A 27622-nucleotide genomic window follows, 5' to 3' on the forward strand; every position below is an offset into this window, starting at 1 on the left:
TGTGTACAAGTTTTTGTGTGGACATGTGTTTTCCATTCTCTTGGATACGTACCTACGTTTAGAACTGCCAGGTCATACAGTAACTTCATGTTTAAACTTTCAAGGAGCTGCCAGACTGTTTTTCAAAGCAGCTGCACCATTTTACATTTCCACAGACGTGAGTGGGGGGCTCCAGTTTCTCTGCATCCCTCCAATACTTGTTATTATCTTTTTTTGCCGTACCTGTCCTAGTGGGTGTGCGGTTATCAAATCTTCACCTAAGAAACACAGGCTGGGCGTGGTGGCTCATGCCTGTAATCCCAGCACTTTGGGAGGCTGAGGCAGGCGGATCATGAGGTCAGGAGGTCGAGACCATCCTGGCTAATGCGGTGAAACCCCGTCTCTACTAAAAATATAAAAAAATGAGTTGAGCATGGTGGCAGGCGCCTGTAGTCCCAGCTACTTGGGAGGCTGAGGCAGGAGAATGGCGTGAACCCGGGAGGCGGAGCTTGCAGTGAGCTGAGATGACGCCACTGGACTCCAGCCTGAGCGACAGAGCGAGACTCTGTCTAAAAATAAATAAATAAATAAATAAATAAATAAATAAATAAATAAATAAATGAATGAATGAATGAATGAATGAATGAAACATGGACTTGAGACATAGATCCACTGTTTTCCTGTCATGGCGAGCCTCAGATTTGAGAAGCTGTCACATTTCCAGATCAAACCATGAAGCTACTTGGCTTTCTGATGCTCTGGTTTTTTTTTCTCTTGCTTCACAGGTGGTGGTCACCAATACAATTCCACATGAAGTCCAGAAGCTCCAGTGCCCCAAGATTAAAACTGTGGATATCAGCATGATCCTTTCAGAGGCGATCCGTCGGATCCACAATGGGGAGTCCATGTCCTACCTTTTCAGAAACATAGGCTTAGATGACTGAACAGCTTTCCTTTAGGGAAACTCCCAAGGGCCAAACTGGAAACATAAGAGTGACTGCTCGGTGGGATAGATTTCACAGGAACCGTCATGTTTGTTCCTCCGTCTCCCCTGTAACCTCACTTCTTGTTGATTCCTGAGAAGATAGACCAACTTTTTATGTCGGTTTGGGTGTTTGTGAGTTTGGGGAGCAATTTTTATAAAAGAAAAACTTTATTCTCCTCTTTTGAAAAGGTAAGACCTTGTTTTAGTTTTAACTGTTTAAAAAATAACACTTGGAATAAGATTTGTAAGCTCACAAAGTCTTTTTCCAAAGTTGCTTGAACCAAGTGCTTAAAAAGTTAATAAAATGATCTGTATGATACCTGCAATTGAAAAGCCAAAAAGGTTATACTGTCAAGTCCAGCAAATGACATTTTTAGAGATGCTTTTGTAGACAAGCATATGGAATATGTGATTGTATTTATTTTCTGCAACTAAAAAAGGAATAAAAACTTGTGTTTGTGTGTTTTTCTAAAACTTTGTGTTTTGGCAATCGTTTTATAACTAAAATAAAATAAAAGCTAAATCTACACACTGTGAATGTTGAAATGTTCATCAGCTTGTTTTCTCTTCTGCAGCTTTGTGGGGGATGCAGTAGCCTCTCAGAGATGTGATATCCTCTGTTCTGACCATTTGTCCAAGGCCCTGAAAGTTCCCGACGTGTAGTCAATTGACTGAGGAGGGGGAGGAGCTGGAATCTCAGCATGCAAGGCCACAGGCAGCAACGGAGCCAGTGGGCACCATCTGCCATTGGTCTTGGTGTGGCTTTGCCTCTCTTCCATGGCTGGCTGTTCTCCGTCATGCTCTAGGGAGATGAGATGCTGGGGGATGCGCCCCAAAGGGCAAGTGACATGACCCTTGTTGCTGTCAAGGGTCTAATATCATCTGACTTTAGAGTTTAGGACCCTGAACTTCCCCACGGAGTCCAATGGACTGGCCTCCCCTGGAGCACTGGCACTGGGGGTTACAGCCCCCTGTCCTCCCACTCAGCCTGACTTATGGAGGAATATGTAGACTTGCTCATAAAAAACTAATTTTTCTTCCTCCCCAAACACTTTAAACCTTTGCTTTTTGCTTGTCTGTGTTAGAATCTGGAATAAAATAGTTAATTTAGCACAAAATTAAGATCAGTCACCAGCCACGCTGGCCTTCCCTATGCTCCATAGAGAGCAGCGTGGCCTGAGGGCTTGCCCCAGTAGGCCAGGGCCTTGTTTGTGCAGAAGCACCAAGGGCTCTGCTTCTGGAAGCTGCCCAAGTATTCCGTGGGCTCTTGCACACCCAGCAGTGCCACCCCTCACACCTAGTTTACTTCTGAGGAAACAGCTTTGGGGGAAAGGTGTTCATTCTCTCCCCAAGTTTTCAAATCCAGTTAATGATAGAGCGATTTACTTTGAAAAAGTGTCCTTGCTTTCTGTGAACCTGTCCCTAGAAATGGGGCCTCTCGATCTTCGGAATGAATTGGCTTAGGGCATGGGATGTTAGCTGGCGGCTTCTTTGCCAGTGCAGTTCTGTCAGTTGCAGGCTGGAGACCTCCACCCAGTTTCCACATTTGGAAGAAGAGCTTTGGGAGCAAGGTGTCACCACCCATGAGAGTGGAGCCTGCCTGTGGTGCCAGGACCTCCCCCTGTTGCTGTGAAATGAGCTGAAGAGGCTTCAGTAAATCTCACAGCTCCAGCCTCTGCTGGGTTTGGGTTTTTTCCTACCTTCTGCCCTTTGGATGCTGTCTAACCATTTGCTACTATAGATGACGGCTGAAGTTGCCATGTGGTTTGGCTTTATAACAAGTGACAGGCACTTCTTGAACAGCCATGGGGCATCCCCTGGGGTGGCTGTGCTGGCACAGTGGCCCTCCCATGGGTTGGGAATGGTGGTGCTGCACTAGCAGGGAGGACAGGTTCTGCTCTGGGTTCCTGGGAGATGCAGTGGGCTCTCAAGCTCCTTCAGGGGAGGTTTCCTCCTGCCACTGTGTCCAGTGAGCTTTGACCTCCATGGTTTTTCCTGGCGTGTCATCCTTCATGAAGAAAAGTCATATTTACAGAAGTGAATGGAAACAGATGTTTTATGGGAGTGTTTTCCTCTGGGTAATGAACTTGGCTAAAGCTAGGATCCTTCACACCCACAGAGACTCGAAGATCTGCTCTGAGTTGGCTCTGGAAGAACGTGAAGATGAGTGCCGGGAGGAGCCATGGGCGGGGCATGTGCCAGGGGATGGCTGACAGAGGGCTGAGGCCCAGGAAAGACAATTGGCAGATGATGGTGGAGGAGAGTGGGGTGCCACGTCCTGGCCCGCCGGGCTGGGGCAGGAGGATGGAGGCCCTCGAGGGGCAAGTCAGGTTCTGTGGTGTGGTGGGGAGTGCTGGGGGACTCTGAGGGCTTCAGGAGTGCCCAGTAAGGACACCCAAACCCCTCAGCCGTCCTCTTCCCTGTCTAGAGGAGGCCCCAGATACAGTTTCTCCATGTATTGTAGGCTTTTCTTTGGCCAGAGAAGCCATTTACCCTCTAGACTACTGTGTTTGCTAGAGACAGAGACAGTCTCTGTGGCCAGAGGTAATGGGGAAGTGAACCCAGAAATTCTATGACAGAAAACAGGCTAATCGTTTCCAGTTCTGACTGTGACGTCATCACTTGACAGACTCGTGGTTAAAGCAATGCTCTCGAGGCATCAAGAACACAGGATGCCACTAAAGGGCATGAGTGGATGGACACATACCAGTTCCACCACACTGTGTGCCAGGGGCATTAATCTTTTGGCTCTCACTGTTTATTACCTCTAAGGCTGAGGAGGGAGGATTGCTTGAACCTGGGAGATGGAGGTTGCAGTGAGCCGAGATCGTGCCACTGCAGTCCAACCTGGGCAACAGAGCAAGACCCCATCTCAAAAAAAGTTGTAGAATTCAACACCTACTTCTAACAGATCAACCAGACAAAAGATCAATAAGGAAAGAGATCACACCACTGTACTCCATGCTGGTGACAGAGTGAGACTCTGTCTCAAGAAAAAAAAAAGGCTGAAATGCTAAATTTTATGTTGTGTGTATTGTGTACTTTATAAAACATTGTTGGAAGAAATTAAAGAAGACCTAAATAGGAAGACATCCCATGATCACAGGTTGGAAGTCTTAATATCGTTAAGATGGAATACTCCAAAGCAATCTACAGATTCAGTGTGAATATCAAAATCCCAATGGCATTTTTTGGCAGCTATAGAAAAGCCCATCCTAAAATTCATATGGAATCACCGAGGACCTCAAATAGCCAAATCAGTCTTGAAAAAGAACAAAGTTTGAGGACTTGGACTTCTTGATTTCAGAACTTAACTACAAAGCTATACCAATCAAAAATAGTGTAGTTCTGGCATAAGGAGAGGCATATAAGCCAATGAAGTAGAATCAAGAGTTCAGAAATAGGCTGGGTGCGGTGGCTCACACCTGTAATCTCAGCACTTTGGGAGGCCGAGGCACGCAGATCACGAGGTCAGGAGATCGAGACCATCCTGGCTAACACGGTGAAACCCCCATCTCTACTAAAAATACAAAAAATTAGCCGGGCGAGGTGGCGGACGCCTGTAGTCCCAGCTACTCGGGAGGCTGAGGCAGGAGAACGGTGTGAACCCCCAGGGGGCGGAGCCTGCAGTGAGCCGAGATTGCGCCACTGCACTCCAGCCTGGGCAACAGCAAGACTCCGTCTCAAAAAAAAAAAAAAAAAGAGTTCAGAAATAAACACTACATCTATAGTCAATTGATTTTCAACAAAGGTGCCAAGATCTCTCAGCAGGAAAAAGAATGGTGATTTTGGGGGGTTCTTTTTCGTGTTTTGTTTTGTTTTGTTTTGAGACAGAGTCTCACTCTGTTGCCCAGGCTGGAGTGCAGTGGCGCAATTTTGACTCACTGGCACTATCTCGGCTCACTGCAATCTCTACCTCCGGGGTTCAAGCAATTCTTGTACCTCAGCCTTCCGAGTAGCTGGGACTACAGGCATGCAGCACCATGCCTGGCTAATTTTTGTATTTTCAGTAAAGACGGGGTTTTGCCATGTTGGCCAGGCTGGTCTCGAAATCCTGACCTCAAGTGATCCACCCCGCTCAGCCTCCCAAAGTGCTGGAATTACAGGTGTGAGCCACTGCACCCAGCCAAGAATGGTGTTTTTAACAAATGGTACTAGGACAACTAAAAATCCATACACAAAGAATGAAGGGCTAAAACTATAAAACTTTTAGAATAAAACACAGGGATAAATCTTCATGACCTTGGGGTTGGCAAAGGATTCTTAGATATGACACCAAAAGCACAAACAACAAAATAAATAACAGATAAACTGGACTTCATCAAATTAAAACTTTTGGGCATCAAAGGACACTATCAAGATAGTGTAAAGACAATCTAAAAGTAGAAGAAAATATTTTCAAATTATATATCTGATAAAGGTCTTATTCAGGATATATAAATGTACAATTCTACAACAAACAGATAAAAAAAATTTATTTTTTGAGACAAGGTTTGGCTCTGTCACCCCGGCTGGAGTGCAGTGGCATGATCTAAGCTCACTGCAGTCTCGACCTCCTGGGTTCGAGCAATCCTCCCACCTCAGCGTCCTGAGGAGCTGGGACTACAGGCATGTGCCACCATGCCCAGCAATTTTCTGTGTTTTTTGCAGTGATGGGGTTTCACCATGTTCGTCAGGCTGGTCTCGAACTCCTGACCTTGTCATCCGCCAGCCTCAGCCTCCCAAAGTGCTGGGATTACAGGCATGAGCCACCGAGGCCGGCCCAAAAACATTTTTTAAATGGGATTTGAATAGGCATTCCCACAAAGAAAGATATACAAAAAGATATACAGGCCGGGCTTGGTGGCTCACGCCTGTAATCCCAGCATTTTGAGAGGCTATGGGTGCATCACTTGATGCCCAGAATTCGAGACCAACTGGCCAATGTGGAAAAGCCCCGTCTCTGCTAAAAACACAAAAATTAGCCAAGCATGGTGGTGCACACCTGTAATTCAAGCTACTCAATGGCTGAGACACAAGAATCGCTTGAACCCAGGAGGCGGAGGTTGTAGTGAGCCGAGATTATGCCGAGACATGACAACAGAGTGAGACTCAGTCTCAAAAAAACAAATAAATAAATAACAAAAAGATACACAAGCATTCATACAAAAAATATATCTAAATGGAAAGATGCTCAACATCATTGGTCACTATAGGTAATACAAACAAAAACCACAATGAGATACCACTTGATACCCATTTGAATGGTTATACTGCAAAACAAACAAAATCAGAAATAACAAGTGTTGGCACCAGTTGCCGTGTTGCACACCTGTAGTCCCAACTACTCGGGAGGCTGAGGTGGGAAGATCACTTGAGCCCAGGAGTCTGAGACCAGCCTGGGCAACATAGTGAGACCCTGCCTTGTAAAACAAACAAACAAAAACAAGTATTGGCAAGAATATGGAAAAATTGGAGCCCTCGTACATACACTGCTGGTGGAAAGGTAAAATGTTGCAGCTCCTGTGGAAAACAGTCTGGTGGTTCCTCAAAAAGTTAAACATAAAATTACCAGATGACCCAGCAATTCTGCTCTTGGGTATATTCCAAAAACAATTACAAACAGATACCCAAATAAGTACATGGACATACATATTCAGATGCACTATTCACAATCACCAAATTGTGGAATCCCAAATGTCCATCAATGGATGAATAAACAAATCTTAGTATTTAATGCCTGTAATCCTAGTACTTTGACAGGACAACACGGGCAGATCACTTGAGGTCAGGAGTTCGAAACCAGCCTAGACAACACAGTTGAAACCTCATCTCTACCAAAAAAATTAGCCAGGTGTGGTGGCACCAACCTGTAGTTCCAGCTACTTGGGAGCCTGAAATGGGAGAATCACTTGAACCTGGGAGATGGAGGTTGCAGTGAGCCAAGATAGCACCACTGCACTCCAGCCTGAGCGACAGAGTGAGACCCTGTCTCAAAAAAAAAAAGTATTTACATAGAATAAAAAGGAATAGATTACCGTATGAGTTATAATGTGTGTAAGCCTCTAAAACATTATGCTAAGTGAAATTAACCTGACACAGAAGGTCACATATTGTGTGATTCCATTTATATAAAATATCCAGAATAGCCAAATCCATAAAAACAGAAAGCAGACATGTAGTTACCAGGGGATAAGTAGATAGATATGTAGCTGATGTGTAGTTATCCAGGGCAGTGGTCCCCAACGTTTTTGGCACCAGGGGCTGGTTTTATGGAAGACAACTTTTCCACAGATTGGAGCAAGAGGTTGGGGATAGTTTGGGGATGAAACTGCTCCACCTCAGATATCAGACATTAGATTCTCATAAGGAGTGCGCAACCTGGATCCCTCGCATGCACAGTTCCCAATAGGGTACTTGCTCCTATGAAAATCTAATGCTGCCACTGATCTTACAGAAGGTGGAGCTCAGGCAGTAATGATGGCTTGCCTGCCGCTCACCTCCTGCTGTGCGGCCCATGGTCCTGGGGGTTGGGGACTCCGATCCAGGGAATAGAGTGGGTTATAGGGAGAAACGTCTTCTTTTTTTTTTTTTTTTTTTTTTTTTGAGACAGAATTTTGCTCTGTCGCTCAGGCTGGAGTGCGGTGGTACAATCTAGGCTCACTGCAACCTCCACCTCCTGGGTTCAAGCAATTCTCCTGCCTCAGCCTCCCGAGTAACTGGGATGACAGGAGCATGCTACCACACCTGGCTAATTTTTTATATTTTTTGTAGAGACGGGGTTTCACCATATTGGCCAGCCCCAGATGGTAATGCCTGCTGGTCTCCAGCTTGCAGGGTTCTGATTTCCGGCTCTTGTTCTAGGGCTGGCCACTTGAGCTCCTGCAATACTCTGGGATCCTGTCTGAGGATACGGGTGATAATCACTGTTCAGGATGTGGAAAGAGCTCAGTGTTAACCCAGGACACTGTCTCATGGGGACATGAGGCACAAGCCTCCCATCTGATCCCACAGCCTGGCCTATAGACTCACTTTCATTTTGCATGACTGTCATCTGACTCAGGACATTCCTGCAGTCATTTTTTCCTCCAGGACTGACAGACTGAGGCCTTTCCATTTGTCTGTCGCCTCATATCCAGTCAACCTATATACTAGGCTTTTAGGATAAAACATTCCCAGCCTGGGCATTGCCACACAGGCAGGTAGCTCAGAAGGAAAATACTCTTGGTGATTCCAGATCTCTGGGCACGTGGACTTGGCGTGTGTTTGTGTCCGTGACTAAGGTCAGGTTTGGGGTTAGGAGTGAGAGTGTTCACCACATGGTCCAGGAAAAATGTGCTGAGGTTTCTGTTGTCAAAGATAAAATTTGTCCACCTTCTTGCCCTTCCCTGTACCTGAGGCAGCCTCCAGAAGCCTGCAGGTTTCTGAGATTCTCCATAAAGGGAGAGGAAACATCCCATAGAATGGATGACTGGGACAAAAAGACGAGACAGGATGAGGGTACAGATGCCAGCAAGGGCTAAACAGCAAGTGCGCACTTGATCATGCCAAAGAATACTGAAATATCTTTGAGGGTAATTCAGTGTCCTTGAGGATTAAAAACAAACTGGAGATTGAGCGCTTCAAACCCCCATTAGGTCCTTGTGCAAACAGATGCTGAATTCCAACCCACATTAAGAGGCTAAAAAGATGAGGCAAAATCTCTGAAAGACAGGTGGAGGGGATTTCTGCAGTTTCTTGGTGCTTAAGAGACAGGCACCTGCCAGGCACTCACTTGAAAAATCCTGCAGGGTCACAGCACAGGGAAGGGAATGTGTTGGATACGTAAGATGACTTTGATGTTGAAAACACCACCTCCACCACCGATAATGGTTTTCATCATTCATACTTAGGTGCATATACAACCTCTAGCAACCATAATTACCACAAAGAACAGGCATTGTGTAAACTTTTATGAGGTTCTGTGTTATAAAATAATTACACAAAATGTATAAATAATGTGGGCACTAATAAGGCGAAGTTATATGTTGCAATATCTAGGGTTCCTATTGAACTTATAGAATGTAAAACTAAATAGGTACTAATGTAAAATGATACCGTTAGAAACACTTGATTCGTGAAAAATAAAAAGTGAGCAAAAAGAAATAAAGCAAAAAGCCCAAATAAAGAGAAAGGTGAACTCACACACAATATCAGCAATTATATTCAATGTAAATGTATTGATGAACCAGATAAAAATACATTTCCTTAAAATAAAGTTACTTGTGTGTTAAATTTTAAAGGATGCTAAAAATACACTATGCAAACATTTACCTGCAGAAAGCTCTTGTGGTTATCTTGGTATCAGACCAAATAATTTTAATGAACATTATTTACATCAGGAAATGTGGGACATTTTATGTGTATGAAATGAAATATTCAACAAGAACACATAACAATTATAAAATACACATCAGTCCATGCGTGGTGGCTCATGCCTGTAATCCCAGCACTTTGGGAGGCCGAGGCGGGTGGATCACGAGGTCAGGAGATCGAGACCACGGTGAAACCCCGTCTCTACTAAAAATACAAAAAATTAGCCGGGCGTGGTGGCGGGCGCCTGTAGTCCCAGCTACTTGGAGAGGCTGAGGCAGGAGAATGGCGTGAACCCGGGAGGCGGAGCTTGCAGTGAGCCGAGATTGCGCCACTGCACTCCAGCCTGGGCGACAGAGCGAGACTCCTTCTCAAAAAAAAAAAAAAAAGAAAAAGAAAAATACAACTGACAAACCAACCAACCAACCAAGCGACAACAAAACAGGTCTACCCTGGAGTCATACTCTAATTTTTTCTATTTTCCTCCCTTTCTGATCCTTTATCCTACTTTCTTTTTCTTCCTCTTCCTTCTCCTTCTTCTTTGTCAAATAGAGGATTGAGTTATTATCATTGATCCATACAAAGTCCCTCTCTCATTTATTTTCTTTAATTGCCTCCCCCCATTTCTATTCCCCGTCTTCCCATGTGCAACCTTCCTAATATGTTTGATATGCATCTTTTTGTTTGTATGTACTTTTAGAAAATGTTTATTGTTTTGTGTGCAAAAAAAAAATTAAAAAAAAGAAATCAAATCAAAATGGATTAAAGACTTAAATCTAAGACCTCAAACTATGAAACTATTAAAAGAAAACATTGGGAAAACTCTCCAGAACATTGAAGTGGGCAAAGATTTCTTGAGTAATACCCCACAAGCACAGGCAATCAAAGCAAAAATGAACAAATGGGATCACATCAAGTTAGAAAGCTTCTCCACAACAAAGGAAACAATCAACAGAAAGACAATCCCATTGAATGAACCCCATTCTGTGGGTTGTCTCTTTGCAAACTATCTGTCTGACAAAGGACTAATAACCAAAATATATAAGAAGCTCAAATAACTCTATAGGAAAAAGTCTAATAATCTGATTTAAAATGGGCAAAAGATCTGGATAGATATTTATAAAGGAAAGACATATAAACGGCAAACAGGTTTATGAAGAGGTGCCCAACATAATTGATCATCAGATAAATGCAGATCAGAACTACAATGAGATACTATCTCATCCCAGTTAAAGTGGATTTTGTCCAAAAGATAGGCAATAACAAATGCTTTTGAGGATGTGAAGAAAAGGGAACCCTTGTACACTGTTGGTAGGAATGTAAATTAGTACAACTACTATGGAGAACAGTTTGGAGTTTCCTCAGAAAACTAAAAATAGAGCTATTATATAATCCAGCAATCACACTCCTAAGTATGTTATCTAAAAGAAAGGAAATCATATAATGAAGCTATATCTGCACTCTCATGTTTATCGAAGCACTACCCACTATAGCCAAGATTTGGAGGCAACCCAGTTGTCCGTCAACACATGAATGGATAAAGAAAATGTGGTACATATACACAATGGAGTACTATTCAGCCATAAAAAAGAATGAGATCCTGTCATTCGCAACAACACAGATGGAACTTAAGGTCATTATGTTAGGTGAAATAAGCCAGGCACAGAAGGACAAACAGCACATGTTCTCACTTATATGTGGAATCTAAAAATTAAAACAATTGAACTTATGGAGATAGCAAATAGAAGGATGGTTAGTAGAGGCTAGGAAGGGTAGTTGGGGGTAGAGGGGAGGGAACTGGGGATGGTTAATGGGTATAAAAAACAGAAAGAATGAGTAAGGCCTAGTATTTGCTAGCACAACAGGTGACAATAGTAAAAAATAATGTAATTGTACATTTTAAAATAGCTAAAAGATTATAATTGGATTGTTTGTAACACAAAGGATAATGCTTGAGGTGATGGATAACCCATTTACCCTGATGTAATTATTACACATTGCATGTCTGTATCAAAATATGTACCCAATAAATATATATACTTATATATATTCATAAATATATACTTATATGTATAAATATACATATAAGTATATATAAATACAAATATATAAAAATGTATAATATATAAAAATAAGTATATATAAATATATATATCTACTATGTACCCACAAAATTTAAAAATTAAAATTAAATTTAAAAAAAAACAAAGAACATTGAAATCATACTTTATTTTATTTTTAACTCACAAATTAGGAAGGTAGATATTTGTATGTTTTTTCTTTATTTGCTCAATGATTCTTTCAATAGTTAAAAAAATTACTTAGAAACTACTAGGTGTCTATATTCTCTAAGGTTTTGTCTCCTGTCCTGATGATATCTTTTTTCTTTCTCTGGGTTCAGGAGTCACTTCCCAGGTTGTGGTGACACAGGAACTTTCACTGTCCACACCTCCTAGAGGGAGAGTGACATTCACCTATGGCTCCAAAATTGGGGCTGTCATCAGGGCATCTCATGACAGCTGGGTCCAACAGAACATCTGTGAATGTCTTCGGGGTCAATGGTGGATACAAGCAATCAGGTCCTGGGACCCCTGCACAATCTACTAGTTCTCTGCATAAAGAAAAAATCACCCTGATTATAAAGGGGGACAGAACAAAAATGACGCCCAGTATTACATGATCAGTGGCATCTGCAACACCAGCACAGGGACAAATACAGGTGGGAAGCTAGACTCTAACACCTTGGATCAAGCCTCAGTCCTGTACTTCTGAAGCACATTTTTTGTTTTTGAAGGCTGGTTTCCAACTACTGTAGACTCAGATCATTAGTTCCTCAGGCCCCCAGTGGTTCACCACAATCACTTTTTCTATCAATCATGGCAGTCATTTCAGATTAAAGGTGTGCTTCCTCCTACTTAAGTTATAGGTAACACTGTGACATATTTGGTGAACTTCAATTTAAAAGACTAAGGTAGAGGATGGGAGAGATAAGAGGCTTCAGAAACATTTCAGCAGATGGAAAGCAGGCTACAGAGTGATTCATTTCCAATATGATTTGATTGATTAAAAAATCTGAAGTTAAATACATACAAAGGGGAATGTATCTCGTTTCTCCTGATACTGACAAAGTTAAAAAAAGGAAAAAACAATAAAACAAAGCAAGTACTATTTCAGATCTATTGACAAAACTCTAGAAAATCTTATAATATCCAGAATATCTAGGATACAGTAAAAAATTAACTTTCCATATGAAGAACCAGAAGAACACAACTTAAATAAGAAAAAACAGACACCAATACTGAAATAATTTAGGTGCTGATGTTATGTAACTGAGATTACTTAAGCAGCAATTATACAATCCCTTCAGCAATTTTAGACATTATTTTTTGAAGTTTTATTTTAGGCCCAGGGGTACATGTGCAGGTGTGTTACATAGGTAAATGTGGGTCACAAGAACATTCTTGAAACAAGTGGAAAAGAAACAAATCCCAGAAAAGAAAAAGAAGTCATAAAAACAAACCAAGCTGAAATTAGAGAACTGAAACATACAATAAATTAAATTAAAAACGATAGTCTAGAGGGACTCTGGAACAGGTAACAATGAAATTAAAAATCAAGCAAGCATTAGAGGAATTATTTACCATAGAGAAGTACAAACAATAGTCATCTAATCCCAGCAGGAGGCGCTGTGGATCTTCTCAGAGGTGAGCAAGGCCTGAAATTAACTCCCAGAGCTCTCATTTATGGCTCCCGGGCCCATACTCACTGGCCCGAGTTGGGGGTTAGAGCAGGTGCTTTCTACCAAAGGGCGAATTCAGAGCTCCCAGCAGCCCAGCCTCCCCGACAGAGCGGCTGCTCCCTGGCTGAGCACTCAGAACCCATGGAGCTGGTGGTTTTGGTAAATAACCCATAGTCGCATAATGCCGCACCCAAACACACATCTTCACTCAGGGAGCTGATGAAGAGCTAGAGGAACTGTCCAAGATTCCAGCAGGCTGAGGGTCCTGGGGATCTTTGGAAAGTCCACACCATGGCCTGGATGCTTCTCTTCCACCTCTGCTTTCTCCTCACTCTGTGTCTGGGTTCATGGAGATTTCAGAGACAGGCCTTTGGAGGTATCCCTCTGCTTCTCTTCCTCATTCCTAACATGTATCTGTTTTTGTTTCTTGGTTCAGTTCTCAGGCTGTGGTGACTCAGGAGCCCTCACTGACTGTGTCCCAAAGAGAGACACTCATTCTCATGTGTGGCTCTGGTCAGCCAGGAAGAAGGAGGAGGGAGCAGCTCCAGGTGCCCTGGAAGGAGGTGCTGCCCTGTCCTTGCTGGGTTTTTTGCTCTGCTGCCCCCAGTGGAGGCTCCTCAGGGAGGAAGAGCTCCAGGACTGTCCTGTAAACCACACAGTGAGCTGGGCAGGTGAGTACAGGGGGAGGAGGGATGTGTGGAAACCTGAGACTCAGGTACTTAGTGGCATGGACACTGCCCAGCTCCATCCTTTTTGGGGAGGACAAAATGGGCACTGGAAGGGACAGCATACATGGGTGCATCTGGGCCTTGGGCAGCAGGGGACACTGAGGCCTGTGCTGTGGGTCTCAGCTGGGAGACCCGCCCCTGGCCCTGCACTGGAGTTCAGTGCCCCCACCCACTGGGGCCAGCAGCTGTGTCCTCACAGGTCCCTGTGGAGCCACAGAACAGCCCCACCTAAGTCCACAGCCCCAGGGTCAGCTTTCCAGGCAGAGGTAAGAGTCAGGTCCCATGGTGGGGCTTAGACAGCCCAGAGGAGGAGACTTGTTTGTATGAAGTGTCCCCCCTTGCCCTGGGCTGCTGGAGATAGTAGGAGGGACTTGGGCAGCTCAGGCCCAGCTGAGGGTCCTCAGGATGCAGAGCTGTGTGGGGGTACCCACCATGGCCTGGGATTCTCCCCTTCTCCCTCTTCTTATTTACTACACAGGTGGCTGGGGCCAGGCATCAGGGCTGTAGATAAAAGGACCAAGGATTGTGCATGTGTCTGTGCCCACCGTCCTGCCTCTCTCACCCTGTGTTCGTCCTAATGTCTGGGACCCAGGGCCCAATCCGTGCTGACTTAGCCATCTGCAGCGCCCGAGTCTGTGGGGAGACGAACACCAGCACCTGCGCTGGAAGCAGCAGCAACACCGGGCAAGGGCGTGGTCCTGATACCAGAAGTTCCCAGTGGGGCCTCCAAACTCCTCATCTACGATAGCAGTCGTCGGCCCACAGCAGGTGAGCACTGCCTTCCTGAGCATTTCTGGTCTCCTCATCCCAAGGATGAAGCTGATTATCCCTGCTCAGCTTGGGACAGGGACATCAAGCTCATGCAGTGCTGCAGGCACTGTGAGACCAAAACATATGGCACACGCAGTGAGATGTTCTCCCTGTGCAGCCCCCAGCCCTCGGCCAAGTCAGCGGCTCAGCCCTGGTGGGTTCTTTCTTTCTCTTTTTTGTTTTTTTGCTCAAAGTTTAGAGATTTATACCCACCGCAGTGAATATGGTCTAGAAACTGTGTCTCCTTCCTCTCAATTCTACCCACACATCCAGCCCTGACAGGAACACATTGTCATATTGTCTCATATTAAGAAATATTTCTCAATACCAGGGTCAGGCTGCCCTGAGAATCTGATGGCTCAGGACAGAACCAAAGACAGAGTCCACTGTCCACAGAGTGACCCAGGATAGTTTATTCCCAGAGGTCTGAGCACCTACTGTGTGCCAGCTTCAAGTCAAGGGGCTCAGGACACAAGATGAACAAAACAGGAAGGCTCACTGTTCTTCTTGGCCAAGGGTTAGCCAAGAAGCTTACATCATCTGGTAGAAGAGGTAAGACTAACAGGTATATATGTCAATGCATTTAGAGAAAACTACCTGTGAGGAGAGGAGCACTCGGTGGGCAGGGGGCAGGGGAGAGGAGCCATTAGAGGGTTGGACTGGGACGACACAAGATCTGACTTCAGTTTGTGCAGAAAAGTTTAGATGCCTCAGAGAAGATGGACAAGGAAGCGGGAAGTGTGAAGGCTGTGGGACCAGCTTGGGTCACTGGAGAGAATGGTGGGATTCAGCATGTGTTTGGGGGAGGGAGGAGGGACTGAAGCCAGGGTGAGGAGAGAGGGCTCAAGGCTGGCTGCCTTAGGACCAGGATGGGGCATACTGAGCCTCCTGCTGGGAAGCCTTCATGGGCAAGGGGAGTTGGGGAGGCCCTAAGCTCATCGCCACAATGTAAACACTGAAAACTGCCCCCTAGCATCATTCAAAGGTGTCACAGGAACTTTTCTTTTTAGATGGCAAAAGCAGAATCTCCCTCTGAGACTTAATCTGAGATGTCCCTTCTCCATGTCCTTTCCTGTTCCCTGGCTGAATTCCCATGGGAACAAAATACCTCTGCCGTCCTGGGAATCACATTTGGATACAAACCCTCCAGAATGATTAAGACCTGGAGTCCCTGACCTACTGATCAGGAATCCTGGCCTTCAGGACAACTTGTCTAGATCACTCACACTGTCTCCCCTGACACCATCATAGTGACTGGGAGTGGACACTCAGATTGGTTGGATAATACATGGCCTGTCCCTGGAGCTGCAGCTGGGGTTAGTCATTTGCTAACCACGTGGCTGGGTGATTTGTGGTCCTGACAGGAGAGGAAAACAACAGAAGGTTTGCCTAAGTGGCCCAGTATGTGTATCACTGTGGCTCACACCTGCCCCCTTAGCTCATGATGAGTGTTGTCCTGTGCATGCTGGGACGTGGGAAGGGACACAGGCCAGGCTGTTTCTATCACAGAAAGTTACAGTTCTGGCTTCATGACCTTTCCAATATTCCTTCAACAGCAACCAGGTCAAGACACAGCCACTCCCACTTACAAAACATCAATCTGAAATTCAGGCAGTCTTGGGAAACAAGGGAAAAAATACCTTTGTGATGGCCTTCTCATCCCGGGGGGAAAGAAAGGAAAAGAAGTTCAAGGAGTTACGAGAGTGGCCACTGTCCACCATCGTCTGGGTACCTGCCCTCCACTTGTCCCTCCCTTAGGTGGGTTCAGAAGACCAGGTTCACAGGCCAGCACCTGCACCTCTTCCTGTGTCCACGTGCCCCAAATGAGAGCTCTTCCTTCTCCCATTCTAAGATGACTGCTCCCCCAGGTCACCTCTGTGTCATTGCTGAGAGTCCTGGTCACAGGATCTGGGTCAGTGTCAGCCTGACTCTGATTCAGCTGGGTGACTGCCCCTTCAGGACACAAAACCAATTACTGGAGCCCTGAGTGAACTCCCCTGGATTTCCCACACCCTGAACTCCCATTCTCAGTGTTCTCCTAGAATGTTCTGCCTCTACCCAATAATGTCATGTTACATTCTTAGACCTGCAGCCATTTATGTTCCCAATTTCTACACTGTCTCATGTTCTCATCCCATTTCATGGCTCATTTTCTAGCAATCATCCATTGACTCCAAATATTCATCTACGGTTCACTGTCACATGAGCTGGGCAACATGGCAAAACCCCATCTCTACCAAAAAATTAGCTGGGCTCAGTGTTGTACCTGTGGTCCCAACTACTTGGGAGGCTGAGGTGGGAGGATCACTCAAGCCTGGGAGGTGGAGGTTGCAGTGAGCTGAGATTATACCACTGCACACCACTGCACTCCAGCCTGGGTGACAAAGTGACACCCCAGCTCAAAAAACAGACCAGGCGCGGTGGCTCACACCTGTAATCCCAGCACTCAGGGAGGCTGAGATGGATGGGTCACTTGAGGTCAGGAGTTCAACATCAGCCTGGCCAACATGGTGAAACCCCGTCTCTACTAAAAATACAAAAATTAGTTGGGCATGGTGGTGTGCACCTGTAATCCCAGCTACTCCGGAGGTTGAGGCAGGAGAATTGTTTGAACCTGGGAGGCAGAAGTTGCAGTGAGCCGAGATCGCGCCACTGCACTCCAGTCTGGGTGATGCAGGGACTTTGTCTGAAGAAAAGAAAAGAAACTGGTTTGGAAGGACAACCCAGACTATGGCCCGGTGTGGGTTTCACTTTGAGCACTTTTGGGAGTGTTGAGTCCACGTGGCAGAGAGCTTGCTGTTCTTGGGTAAGGAGTTTACACAATGCTGCAACCTCCCCAGGAAGGCTCCCCCTTGCAGCCAGGGAACATCTCTTCCTAAGATTCTCCAGGCTTCCTTGCTATTTCAGGAGCTTTACCAGAATACCTCCTGGGGGTGTTGACATTGGGCCTACTGGAACCTTCCTGAATGATCAGGTGAGCTGGGCGTTATTATGTCTGCTTCAGGGGTGAGGAAACCAAGGCCCAGAAGGTTATGTGGTCTGAGATCACGGAGCTGGTCAGTGGAGGAGCTGGGAGGGGAAGCAGCTTGTCTGAGCCCGGGTCTGTCCACACCCTTCTCCACCTCCGTCCCAGCCACTGCTCCTGCACTTGCCTCACCTCCCTCAAGTGTGAGCTCCAGGGCCAGGCCGCTTCTCATCCCAGCTGCCCCTTTCCGCTGCTCACCCACCTCACGGCTGTGGATGCGGCCCACCGGGTCCTCCAGGGGCGTGGTGCGGCTCAGCAGGGCCCGTGCCCAGGCCAGCACCTGCCTCTCTATCTGTCCCAGGTCTCCATCCAGCCGGGTCATCTGTGTCAGGAGCTTCTGGGCCTGTGGGTTGGCCAGGGCCGAGCCAGATGGAGCTGGGGGCAGAGGTGCTGGTGAGGGCCCAGGGCCTATCTCCAGACTGCCAGATGGGTGCCCCCACCAGCTGCCCACAGAGGGTCCTGTCGGGGTAGGGTGGAGGGGATGGGCAGGGCCACCCCAGAGATGAAATCCCCAGAGTGATGGTCCCTAACCCAAGGCGAACCCTGCCCATCACAGACCAGTCGGAAGTCAGAATCTACTCCTTCCAGCCCCACAGCCACCCCTCCCCGGGCCACCCTGGGTACCATGCTGGCTGGGCTGAACAGACTCCACAGCGCTGGCCTTCAGGTAGCTCTGGACTGTGGCCAGTTTCTGCTTCAGGGCCTGCAGCTCCGAGGCCAGCCTAGAACAAAGGCGGGATCGGAGAAGGAGGTCCCCACTCTGCCTCTCTCCCTCCCCAGCTCCAGTAGATGCAGCTTCAGGTGAAGGCCGGCCTTTGAGCAGGGGTCTGCTGGGCCATGGCCTTGGACAGCACAGGACCAGCCTGCTCTGCCCACAGCCTGCCCCTGAGTATCCCTACACAGACCTACCGGGAGGCCCTGGCCACGGCATCAGGGTCTGGTGCTGGGATGCAGAAGCAGGCGGCGGGAGCACGGTTGGTCTCCCCACCAGGGCCCTGCATGACCCAGGTGTGCGGGACAGTGTTATCTATCAGCTTATACCCCTCACCCCGCAGCAGCTGCACCTGGGGGCACAGAAAGGGAGCAGCTTCTGCAGGCTCAGGGGTAGGGGGCCAAGGCCAGGGCAGAGTAGGGGCTGGGGACAGAGACAGATGGGGACAGCAGCTGGAACAGGGACAAGAGTAAGGTGGGAGGTGCTGGGGTAGAAAAGAGGCAGGGCAGGACTTGGAGAGCGGAGGGTCTGGGTCAAGGGAAGGAGTAGGGCAAAACTGGGCGCAGGAGACAGCTGGGGATGGAGCAGGGATGGGCTTGGGCAGGGGCAGGGGATGGGCTGGGTGGGGCTGGATGGTGGCAGGGGTGAGGTGGGGGAGTTCGCACTTCTCCTGAGTCCCAGTCGCAGATGCTGTCCATGTGCAGGGGCTGCTGAGGCAGGTTTCTTCGCTGTGGCAGAGGGGCCACATCCCGGCTTTGCCGCTGCAGGTCCCCAGTGGCCCTCTCGGTGACGGCCAGCTGTTTCTCCTCTGCCTGCTGGGGACCCAGGCAGTGGGGACTCAGGCCAGGCTGCATTGGAGGCTGGCCACACCATACCCGTCCTTCAAAAGGACTAGAGGCTGGCCTTCATGAAGGCAGGGGTCTCTCAGTCGGCAAAGTAAAAGGAGCCCCTCTCTGGGGCCCTAGGATCCTGGGATCTGCTAGCTGCAGGGAGGGGGATGGCACAGCATCACCCAGGCCTCCAAGCAGAAGCTAGACGGGCCTCAGAGCTCTCCCAGGCTGCCCTTGTCCCACTGCAAATGAGGAAACTGACATCCAGAGGTGGGAGGAGCTTGCTGGTACCTGGCCAGCCTCCTGCTAGAGCAGACCCCCCACCAGCACCCAGGCCAGGGCTTGGGATAGGACTAGGTACCGAGGCAGAAGGGGTGAGGCCCAGAAAGATGGACAGGACCAATTCCCAGAAGTAGGGTGCAGATGTCCTGGTGGGGTTGTCTCACCTCCAGCTGTTGCAGCAGCTCTGTGGGGGTGCCAGGGGGGCCCCCAGGTGCAGGGCTATACTTGGCATCCAAGTTGGAGTTGAGCTTCACCAGGGTCTGGCTGACTGAGTCGGCCTCTTCCTGGAACTGAGTTCACTGGGTAGTCAAGGGCAGAGCCTGGGGCAACCTGCTGCCCACTGACCCCACAAACCAGCTGAACCTAAGCCAGCTAAACCTAAACCAGCTAAACACAAACCAGATAAACCTAAACCAGCTAAATACAAAGCAGCTAAACACAAACCAGATAAATGTGAACCAGCTAAACTAAACCAGTAACCCCTAAGCTAGCTAAAACTAAACCAACTAAACACAAATCAGCTAAACCTAAACCAGAAAAACCTAAACCAGGTAAACCTAAACCAGCTAAACTTAAACCAGCTAAATCTAAACCAGCTAAACACAAACCACCTAAACCGAAACCACCTAAACCTAAACCAGCCAAACACAAACCAGATAAACCTAAACCAGATAAACCTAAACCAGCTAAACTTAAACCAGCTTAACCTAAACTGTCACTTTCCCCTACTCTGGTCGGTCTTTCTTTTTCCTACCCAGGTGGCAGGACCTTTTATCACTGGTGTGCTGTTGCAAATGGGGTCTTATTCGTGCACTGAACTTAATTTTTTTAAGTGGGTCATAAAACACTTGGTCTTCATCCTTCCTGCACAAATGAAGGGCACCGTCACCTGCCTCCCTCCAGCACCTGAAGTCTTTCTTGCTGGGACAGAGGGTATTGGAGCTGCACTTGTCCCAGCCCCGGAGAAGAAGCCGTGCTTTAAAGAAGCATTCCAGGTGCTTTTACGGAATTTTTGTCAGTGTGTGTGATCATAGTCTTGTGGTTCTATAGGAAAATATATGAAACATTATCTGCCCCCAAATCCCAGTTGTATATTATATCGGGATTTCTCAACCATTTTTTTTCATTATTATTCTCCTAAAGAGCCTTTTAAGAAATCTTTTCTTTATCTTCCCCCCACCTCATCCCCATAAATTTTTTTAATTTATTTATTTTGATAGAGATTTATCTGTTTGTATAGAGACAGGGTCTCGCTATGTTGCCCTGGCTGGTCTGGAACTACTGGGGTCAAGCAATTCTCCTGTCTGGGCCTCCCAAAGTGCTGGAATTACAGGTGTGAGCCACTACACCTGGCCCCCATGAAATTTTAATACCACAGATATGCTTATACAGCTTAGGTGCCGTATGTGGATCTGTACTTCATGCATAAAAAGAATTAAGGTATTTTTCTGCCATTAAGAACCAATTTTCACACCCGTGGGAACCGCTTCACTCTGTTCAGAATGTGCCCATGCCTTTCTTTCCCTCTGGGACCGAGTGGCAACCACACAGCTCTATTTTATTTTATTTTTGAGGTGGAGTCTCTCTTTGTCACCCAGGCTGGAGTGCAGTGGACCAATCTCGGCCCACGGCAACCTCCGCCTCCTGGGTTCAAGCGATTCTCCTGCCTCAGCCTCCTGAGTAGCTGGGATTACAGGCATGCGCCACCACGTCTGGCTAATTTTGGTATTTTTAGTAGAGACAGGGTTTCATCATGTTGGCCAGGCTGATCTCGAACTCCTGACCTCAAGTGATCCGCCAGCCTCGGCCTCCCAAAGTGCTGGGATTACAGGTGTGAGCCACCGTGCCCTGCCAGCTCTGTTTAGTTGAGAGGTGCAGTGCCTGTCCTGTGGGCAGGTGTGCTGTGGGACCTGCCGCCCCTGCCGCCCCTGCCGCCCCTGCCGCCTGCCTGAGGGCTCACCCGGCTGTAGTCCTCCACGTGCTGCAGCTGGGTCTCCTGGCAGATGCACAGGTTCAGGAAGTTCTGCCACTCCATCTTCAGGGCCTCCTGGTGGGCCTGGGTACGGCAGCACGGAGCCCTCGGACCACGCCCCGTCCCCCCACCCATGTCCACCCCACCTCCCCCCCTTCCCCGCCCACCACGTCCCTTCTCACTCTCGCCCTGCCCCCAGCGCACCTGGATGGGCCACACCGCGGGGTGCCGCACCTCCACCATGCGCTCACCGTCGTCCTCCAGCTGGTTTACGCTCTGCTCCTGGCTCAACAGCTCGTGCTGCTTTAAGTGCTGGGGGCCAGTCGGGTGGGGAGCGGCGGTGAGGACCAGGATGGCCCTGGCCGTCTCCACCTGGCCCCAACCTCTGCCAGCCGACCTCGTACTCCCGCCGCACGCCCGCAGGGTCGGCCATGAGGTCGCTCCAGTCCTGCTGCAGGATGCGGCGCTGCTGCTCCGCCAGGGCGCTCAGCTGCCGCGTGCAGCCCTGCAGGTGCGTGTACAGGCTGCCCAGGCTTTGCCCGCGCCACGACGCCGCCTTCTGTGCTTAGGACCCGCCGCCAGCAGCAGGGTGGGGAGAGAGAAAGTGGGGGGCAAAAGGCGCCATTGGGCGGCGCTCAGGAACACTGGCCCCGGGCAGGGTCCTGGCGGCCACCCAGGCCCACCTGCAGCCACCCTGCCCGACCCTCCCTCCTGCTCACCAGTAGGTCTCGGTATTGGCTCCGGATGGTGGCTGCATCCTGCCTCGACCAAGGGGAGAAACAAGCCTGTGGGAGGTGGGGTGCAGGGAGATGGCCCCCTAAGATCTGGGCCAGCCATACCCCACCCACCCCTATCCCCAGGGCCCAGCCGATCTAGCTCCGGCTGTGACTGGAGAAACAGGGGTTGGGGCTGGGCCCCGGAGGTGACATCCTCCCGGCTCACCCACCGGCCCCACGAGGCTCTGCAGCTGCTCTCCTTGGTTGTCGATCTCCTTCTGCAGGACGTTGTGCTCGGCGATCTGTTGCTCCAGCTCCGCCATGCCCGGCCGGTACTGGCCTGCGCAGACCTGCTTCTGCAGGAGAGCCGGTGGCTCAGTCACCACAGGACCGCGGTGGGGAGCCAGAGAACCCCACACGCCTCCCACCCGGAGAAGTGGACTTGGTCATTTGGGCAGAGCGTGGACGAGCCTGGGAGCAGCCCGGGTGCACGCCCTGCAGCTCACCCAGGGGTGAGGCCATTCTGCAGTGGCCCCTGAGTCCCACTGGTTCCCAGACGCTGGGCTCAGCCTCTGAGGAGTCTCCAGCTCCGTCCTGCCTCATCTGTGACCCAGCCTCCGTGCCTCCTGCCTGGACACCTCCAGCCAAGTTCTAGGGCCCTCAGAACGCCCTGCTCCACCCGGGCCCTTCCCCACTGTCCCTCTATTGTCAAGATGACACCCCTTCTGTGTGGCATCAAAGCACAACTCCTCACCCAGGGATGAGAATGCCCCATGACCTGGCTCTGCCCACCTGCCCAGAAATCCCCACTTCCCGTCGAACCCCAGGCTTCCTCCTGGCAGGAGCCTTTGCTCCTTCTTTCTGGAATTGTCCTCTCCTCACTACTTCACCCTGACCCAACAGAGCCCTCTCACCCCTCTGAGGTCTCTTCATGTGCTTCCTCCTGCAGGAAGTCTTCCCTGACTGCACTGTCTGCTCTGCTGTCTCCCTGCCCAGACCCCTGAGCCACCCCTACACCCTGACTGTTCAAGCCTACAGTCAGGCCCTGGGTTAAATGCAGTTCCGCATTGCCCTCTGATCACACTGGGGTGTGACTTTGAGCTCCTGACCTGTCTCTGCTCCAGCACGCGTGCCCAGTCGACCCTAGGTCCCACGTTGTGGGGGCAGCACCATCTTCTCATACAGGGCACGGTACTCCGCACACTCCTGGGTCAACCGCTTGTGCAGCTGCTCGATGCTGTCAAGAAGGTGGCCAGCAGGTCAGGGCTGGGCCTGGGTCTTCCCCAGGGACCCCCAGCCCTGCCGCAGCCCCACTCACTCCTTCTCAATCTCCTCAGCCTGCGGGTGCTTGAGCCGTGGGGCCTTGTCCACGTCCAGGAAGAGGTCCTTGAGCAGCGCCTCGGCCTCCTTCAGGCTGCGGCCCGTCTCATGTTGGTGCTGCAGGGCCTGGCTCTGCTCACTGTTCAGCCAGTCCTGTGGGCAGGGGATGGGCAGACTCGCCAGGGCCCAGAGCCCCCACACCCCTGCTGCCCATCACTGTGGGCCTGAGCCCCACCTTTGGGACCCCAGCTATGCTGGCCAACCTCGAGGCCCATGCCAGGCACAGGGTCAGGCCCAGGGCGTCCGTAGGGCAGGTGACAAGGACACAGGGGAGCCCAGCAAAGAAGGAAGCTGAGCCCTCTCTCCTACCGTGTGTTAGGGGATGGGCAGTGCAGGACAAAGGTCATCTGTCCCATCTTCACCATCTCGAACTCCTGGGCTCAAGGAATCCTCCCGCATTGGCCTCCTGAAGTTCGGGGATTATAGGCATGAGCTACTACGCCCGGCCATGAACCCCTAACTCTTCAATACAACAAGGCCCTGGGTGAGAACTCTGGGGAGGGCTCTGGCTTTGGCAGGAGGCAGCACAGCCCCTGCGTCCCTACCCCAGGGATCCCACCCCGCCCCCTCAGTCCTCATGCCCTGCACCCAGGCTCCGGGGGTCATCCCAGCCAAGTAGAGCCTTGGGGCAGAGCTGGAGTCAGCCAGCCAGGCTCTCCTCTCTCCCAGCCTTTGGCAGAGGAGGACATCGGTGCTGGCTTCTGTCCAGCACTTCTCCCGCTGAGCGGCCTCAATCCGTGGCCCACAGGCCCCCTTAGAGGATGTAGGGAGCCCCAGGCCATCCCCTGCCTCCCGCCAGGGCTGAAGTTCGGCCTGAGTGTGCGGCTCCCAAGGCAGGGAGAGAGTCCACCCCTGGGCCCTTTGGCCTCGGGACACCAAATGCCAGCACAGGGCTGGTCCTGGGCTCTGGGACGCCGCCAAGTGGCTCAAGGACCTGGGTCTGGCACCACCCCCACCCCAGCTACCCGGCTTCCCATCCCCCAGTCCCACTCACCGACTGTGCTTGCTGGGGGAGCCCTTGGGGGACCCCTTCCCCTGGGAGCCTTTGCTCAGTCCCTTGAACATGGTCGTAAAGGCTGGTGCTGGCTCAGGCTGGGCTTGGCTGGCGAAGGAGGGCAGGAGGGCAGGTAGGAGGCAGCAGGCGTCCTTGCTGGCTGGTCAGCTAAGTCTGGCAAGGTGGGGTGGCTGGGCACTGGGGAAGGGAGTTTCTGGGATGCCCCTCCTCGCAGGTGAGGCAGCAGGCAGCCAGGCCCCATGGCTGCCACTCATGCACCCACAATGGCCACACTCATGCCTGTTCTTGCATAAGCAGTCTGGGAGGAAAGGGCACAGCCTTGAGGGCGGGGCCGAGCCTGCCCGACTCCCACAGAAGGTTTGGACTTGTTACACCTACATGCCCAGGGGAGCGCAGCAGCGATCACACCCAGACAGGGAAGGAGCTGGGCCAGGACAGACGGGGCTGGAAACAGACGTGCACATGCAGGCGCAGGCTCAGCGGAGAGGCCCCAGCCCCGGAGCTCAGGATTAATAAACACCTCCAGCCAGCTCAGAGGCCCTGCTGCCAGGCAGGCCCCCACCCATGGCTCTCAATCCCATAGGAGAGGAGGGGGTGTCCTGCTAGCCCAGGGCCTGGCTCTCTGTTCTCTACTGACATGATGGGGCAGCCAGGGGACGTTCACTCCAGACAACTGGCACAAGGTCCGTTTTTTTTTTTTTTTTTTTTTGGGAGACAAAGTCTCGCTCTGTCACCCAGGCTGGAGTGCAATGGCACGATCTCGGCTCACTGCAACCTCTGCCTCCTGGGTTCAAGCGATTCTCCTGCCTCAGCCTTCCGAATAGCTGGGATTACAGGTGCCCGTCACCACGCCCAGAAAATTTTTGTATTTTTAGCAGAGAAGGGGTTTCACCATGTTGGCCAGGCTGGTCTTGAACTCCTGACCTCAGGTGATTCGTCCACCTCAGCCTCCCAACGTGCTGGGATTACAGGTGTCAGCCACCAAGCCCGGCTGCTTCACCTTTGAGCTTGGCCCCTCCCTGGGAGGTGGCAGTCATTGGAAGTGGGGCCCTGGGGAGAGGTGTCCAGACTCTGGACAGAGAGCAGCCAGGCGAGGCACCTGAGCTGTGCAGGGGGAGGTGCCCGGGGCGGAGGGCAGCGAGTCTGAGGTCTGGAACACTCGAGCTTCCTCCCCTCTGCAGAAGCCCTCCAGGAAGGAAATGAGCCCCGGAGATTAAGGGCTAACTGATTCACTGCAAGAAAAACAAGAGCTGACTTCCTGGCGTGATCTTCTCATGCCAGATCAAATCAGGCCGAGCTCCTCTGATAAGGGCTGCCAGGTGGCAGGCAGGAACACCTGGAGCCCTGAGGTGGTCTCTCACGTGGGATACTCCTGTCCGATGGCAGCAACCCTGGCCCCAGAAGAAAACAGGAGAAAGGACCGGGACACAGAGTGGAGCATGGCTGTCTTTGTGCTTCACCTCTGGCCTCACACTTTGGAGAGAAAGGAGCCCTTTATCTAAAAGATCAAGATGGGGCTGACTGCCTGGATCAAGACCCTCAGCATCCGTTTCTGCAAGCACAAGTCCTGCTGTGTGTGGCTGTAGTGCATTTGAAGGTGCCCGGACCGAAGTGAGATGTGTTATACGTGCAAAATTCACACTAGATTTCAAAGACGTACTATGGTAAAAGAATGTAAAACGGCCGGCTGCGGTGGCTCACGCCTGTAATCCCAGCACTTTGGGAGGCCGAGATGGGTGGATCATGAGGTCAGGAGTTCGAGACCAGCCTGACCAACATGGTGAAACCTTGTCTCTACTAAAAATAAAAAAATTAGCTGGGCGTGGTGGCACATGCCTGTAGTCCCAGCTACTCGGGAGGCTGAGGCAGAAGAATCACTTGAATCTGGGAGGCGGAGATAGCAGTGAGCTGAGATTGTGTCACTGCACTCCAGCCTAGGAGACAGAGTGAAACTCGGTCTCAAAAAAAAAAAAAAAAAAAATGTAAAGCATCTCATTAATTCATTAATTTTCCATTGATTACATATTGAAATATTTTGGATATGTTGAATTAAATGAAATGTATTTTTAGTTTTATTTATTTTTTTGAGACAGTCTTGCTCTGTTGCCCAGGCTGGAGTGCAGTGGCACAATCTCGGCTCACTGCAACGTCCACCTCCCGGGTTCAAGCAATTTTCCTACCTCAGCCTCCTGAGTAGCTGGGACTGCAGGCTTGCGCCACCACGCCCGGCTAATTTTTGTATTTTCAGTAGAGACGAGGTTTCACCATGTTGGTCAGGCTGGTCTCGAACTCCTGACCTCATGATCTGGCATTAGAGGCATATTTTAAATTTTGACCTGTTGCTTTTTACTCTTTAAAATGTGGCTACCGATAAATCTAAAGTGACAAATGAGGCTTGCATTTGGGGCTTATCAGGATTCCTTCAGACAGCTCTGGCCTGGAAGTTAGATAGGATGCCCCGACCTTCAACCCTCCTAAGCCCTGGCTTCTGTCATGTCTCTTTGCTTGCAGTTAAAAAAAATTTTTTTTGGCCAGGTGGGGTGGCTCATGCCTGTAATCCCAGCACTTTGGGAGGTCAAGGTGGGCAGACCACCTGAGGTCAGGAGTTTGAGACCAGCCTGACCAACATGGAGAAACCCCGTCTCTACTAAAAATACAAAATAACAAAACCAGGCATGGGCGTGGTGGCGCATGCCTGTAATCCCAGCTACTTGTGAGGCTGAGGCAGGAGAATTGCTTGAACCCAGGAGGTGGAGGTTGCGGTGAGCTGAGATCGTGCCACTGCACTCCAGCCTGGGCAACAAGAGCAAAACTCCATCTCAAAAAATATATATATACATATATATATTTTGGCCGGGCACAGTGGCTCATGCTTGTAATCCCAGCACTTTGGGAGGCCGAGGAGGGCGGATCACTTGAAGTCAGGGGTTCGAGACCAGCCTGGCCAACATGGTGAAACCCCATTTCTACTAAAAATACAAAAATTAGCCAGGCGTTGTGGTGGGTGCCTGTAATCCCAGCTACCTGGGAGGCTAAGGCAGTAGAATTGCTTGAACCCAGTAGGTGGAGGTTGCAGTGAGTCGAAATTGCGCCACTACACTCTAGCCTGGATGACGTG

General features: G+C 49.9%; 2 protein-coding genes across 15 annotated transcripts in view; one reads left to right on the forward strand and one right to left on the reverse strand.

Annotated features, from left to right (window-relative positions):
• PRPSAP2 (phosphoribosyl pyrophosphate synthetase associated protein 2) overlaps positions 1–1502 on the forward strand; it is a 79335-nt gene extending 77833 nt beyond the window's left edge. For all 14 annotated transcript variants that reach the window (XM_055243233.2, XM_055243248.2, XM_055243246.2 and 11 more), the window contains one exon: positions 765–1502. In XM_055243233.2, coding sequence (XP_055099208.1) covers positions 765–923 — 159 coding nt within the window. In that variant the 3' untranslated portion in view covers positions 924–1502. The remainder of the gene's footprint in view (positions 1–764) is intronic.
• An 11143-nt stretch (positions 1503–12645) lies between these two features.
• Positions 12646–24554, reverse strand: LOC129463001 (envoplakin-like). The gene is given in 15 exon segments (XM_063617053.1): positions 12646–17972; positions 18222–18319; positions 18507–18661; positions 18975–19121; positions 19586–19711; positions 21382–21477; positions 21598–21705; positions 21791–21952; positions 22113–22151; positions 22340–22465; positions 23219–23266; positions 23268–23346; positions 23428–23582; positions 24078–24348; positions 24484–24554. Coding segments are annotated over 15 exon segments (2133 nt in total). The 3' UTR covers positions 12646–17520.
• Between the last annotated feature and the right edge of the window lie 3068 nt (positions 24555–27622).

The sequence above is a fragment of the Symphalangus syndactylus genome, chromosome 14 (assembly GCF_028878055.3).
Source record: "Symphalangus syndactylus isolate Jambi chromosome 14, NHGRI_mSymSyn1-v2.1_pri, whole genome shotgun sequence".
NCBI lineage: Eukaryota > Metazoa > Chordata > Mammalia > Primates > Hylobatidae > Symphalangus > Symphalangus syndactylus.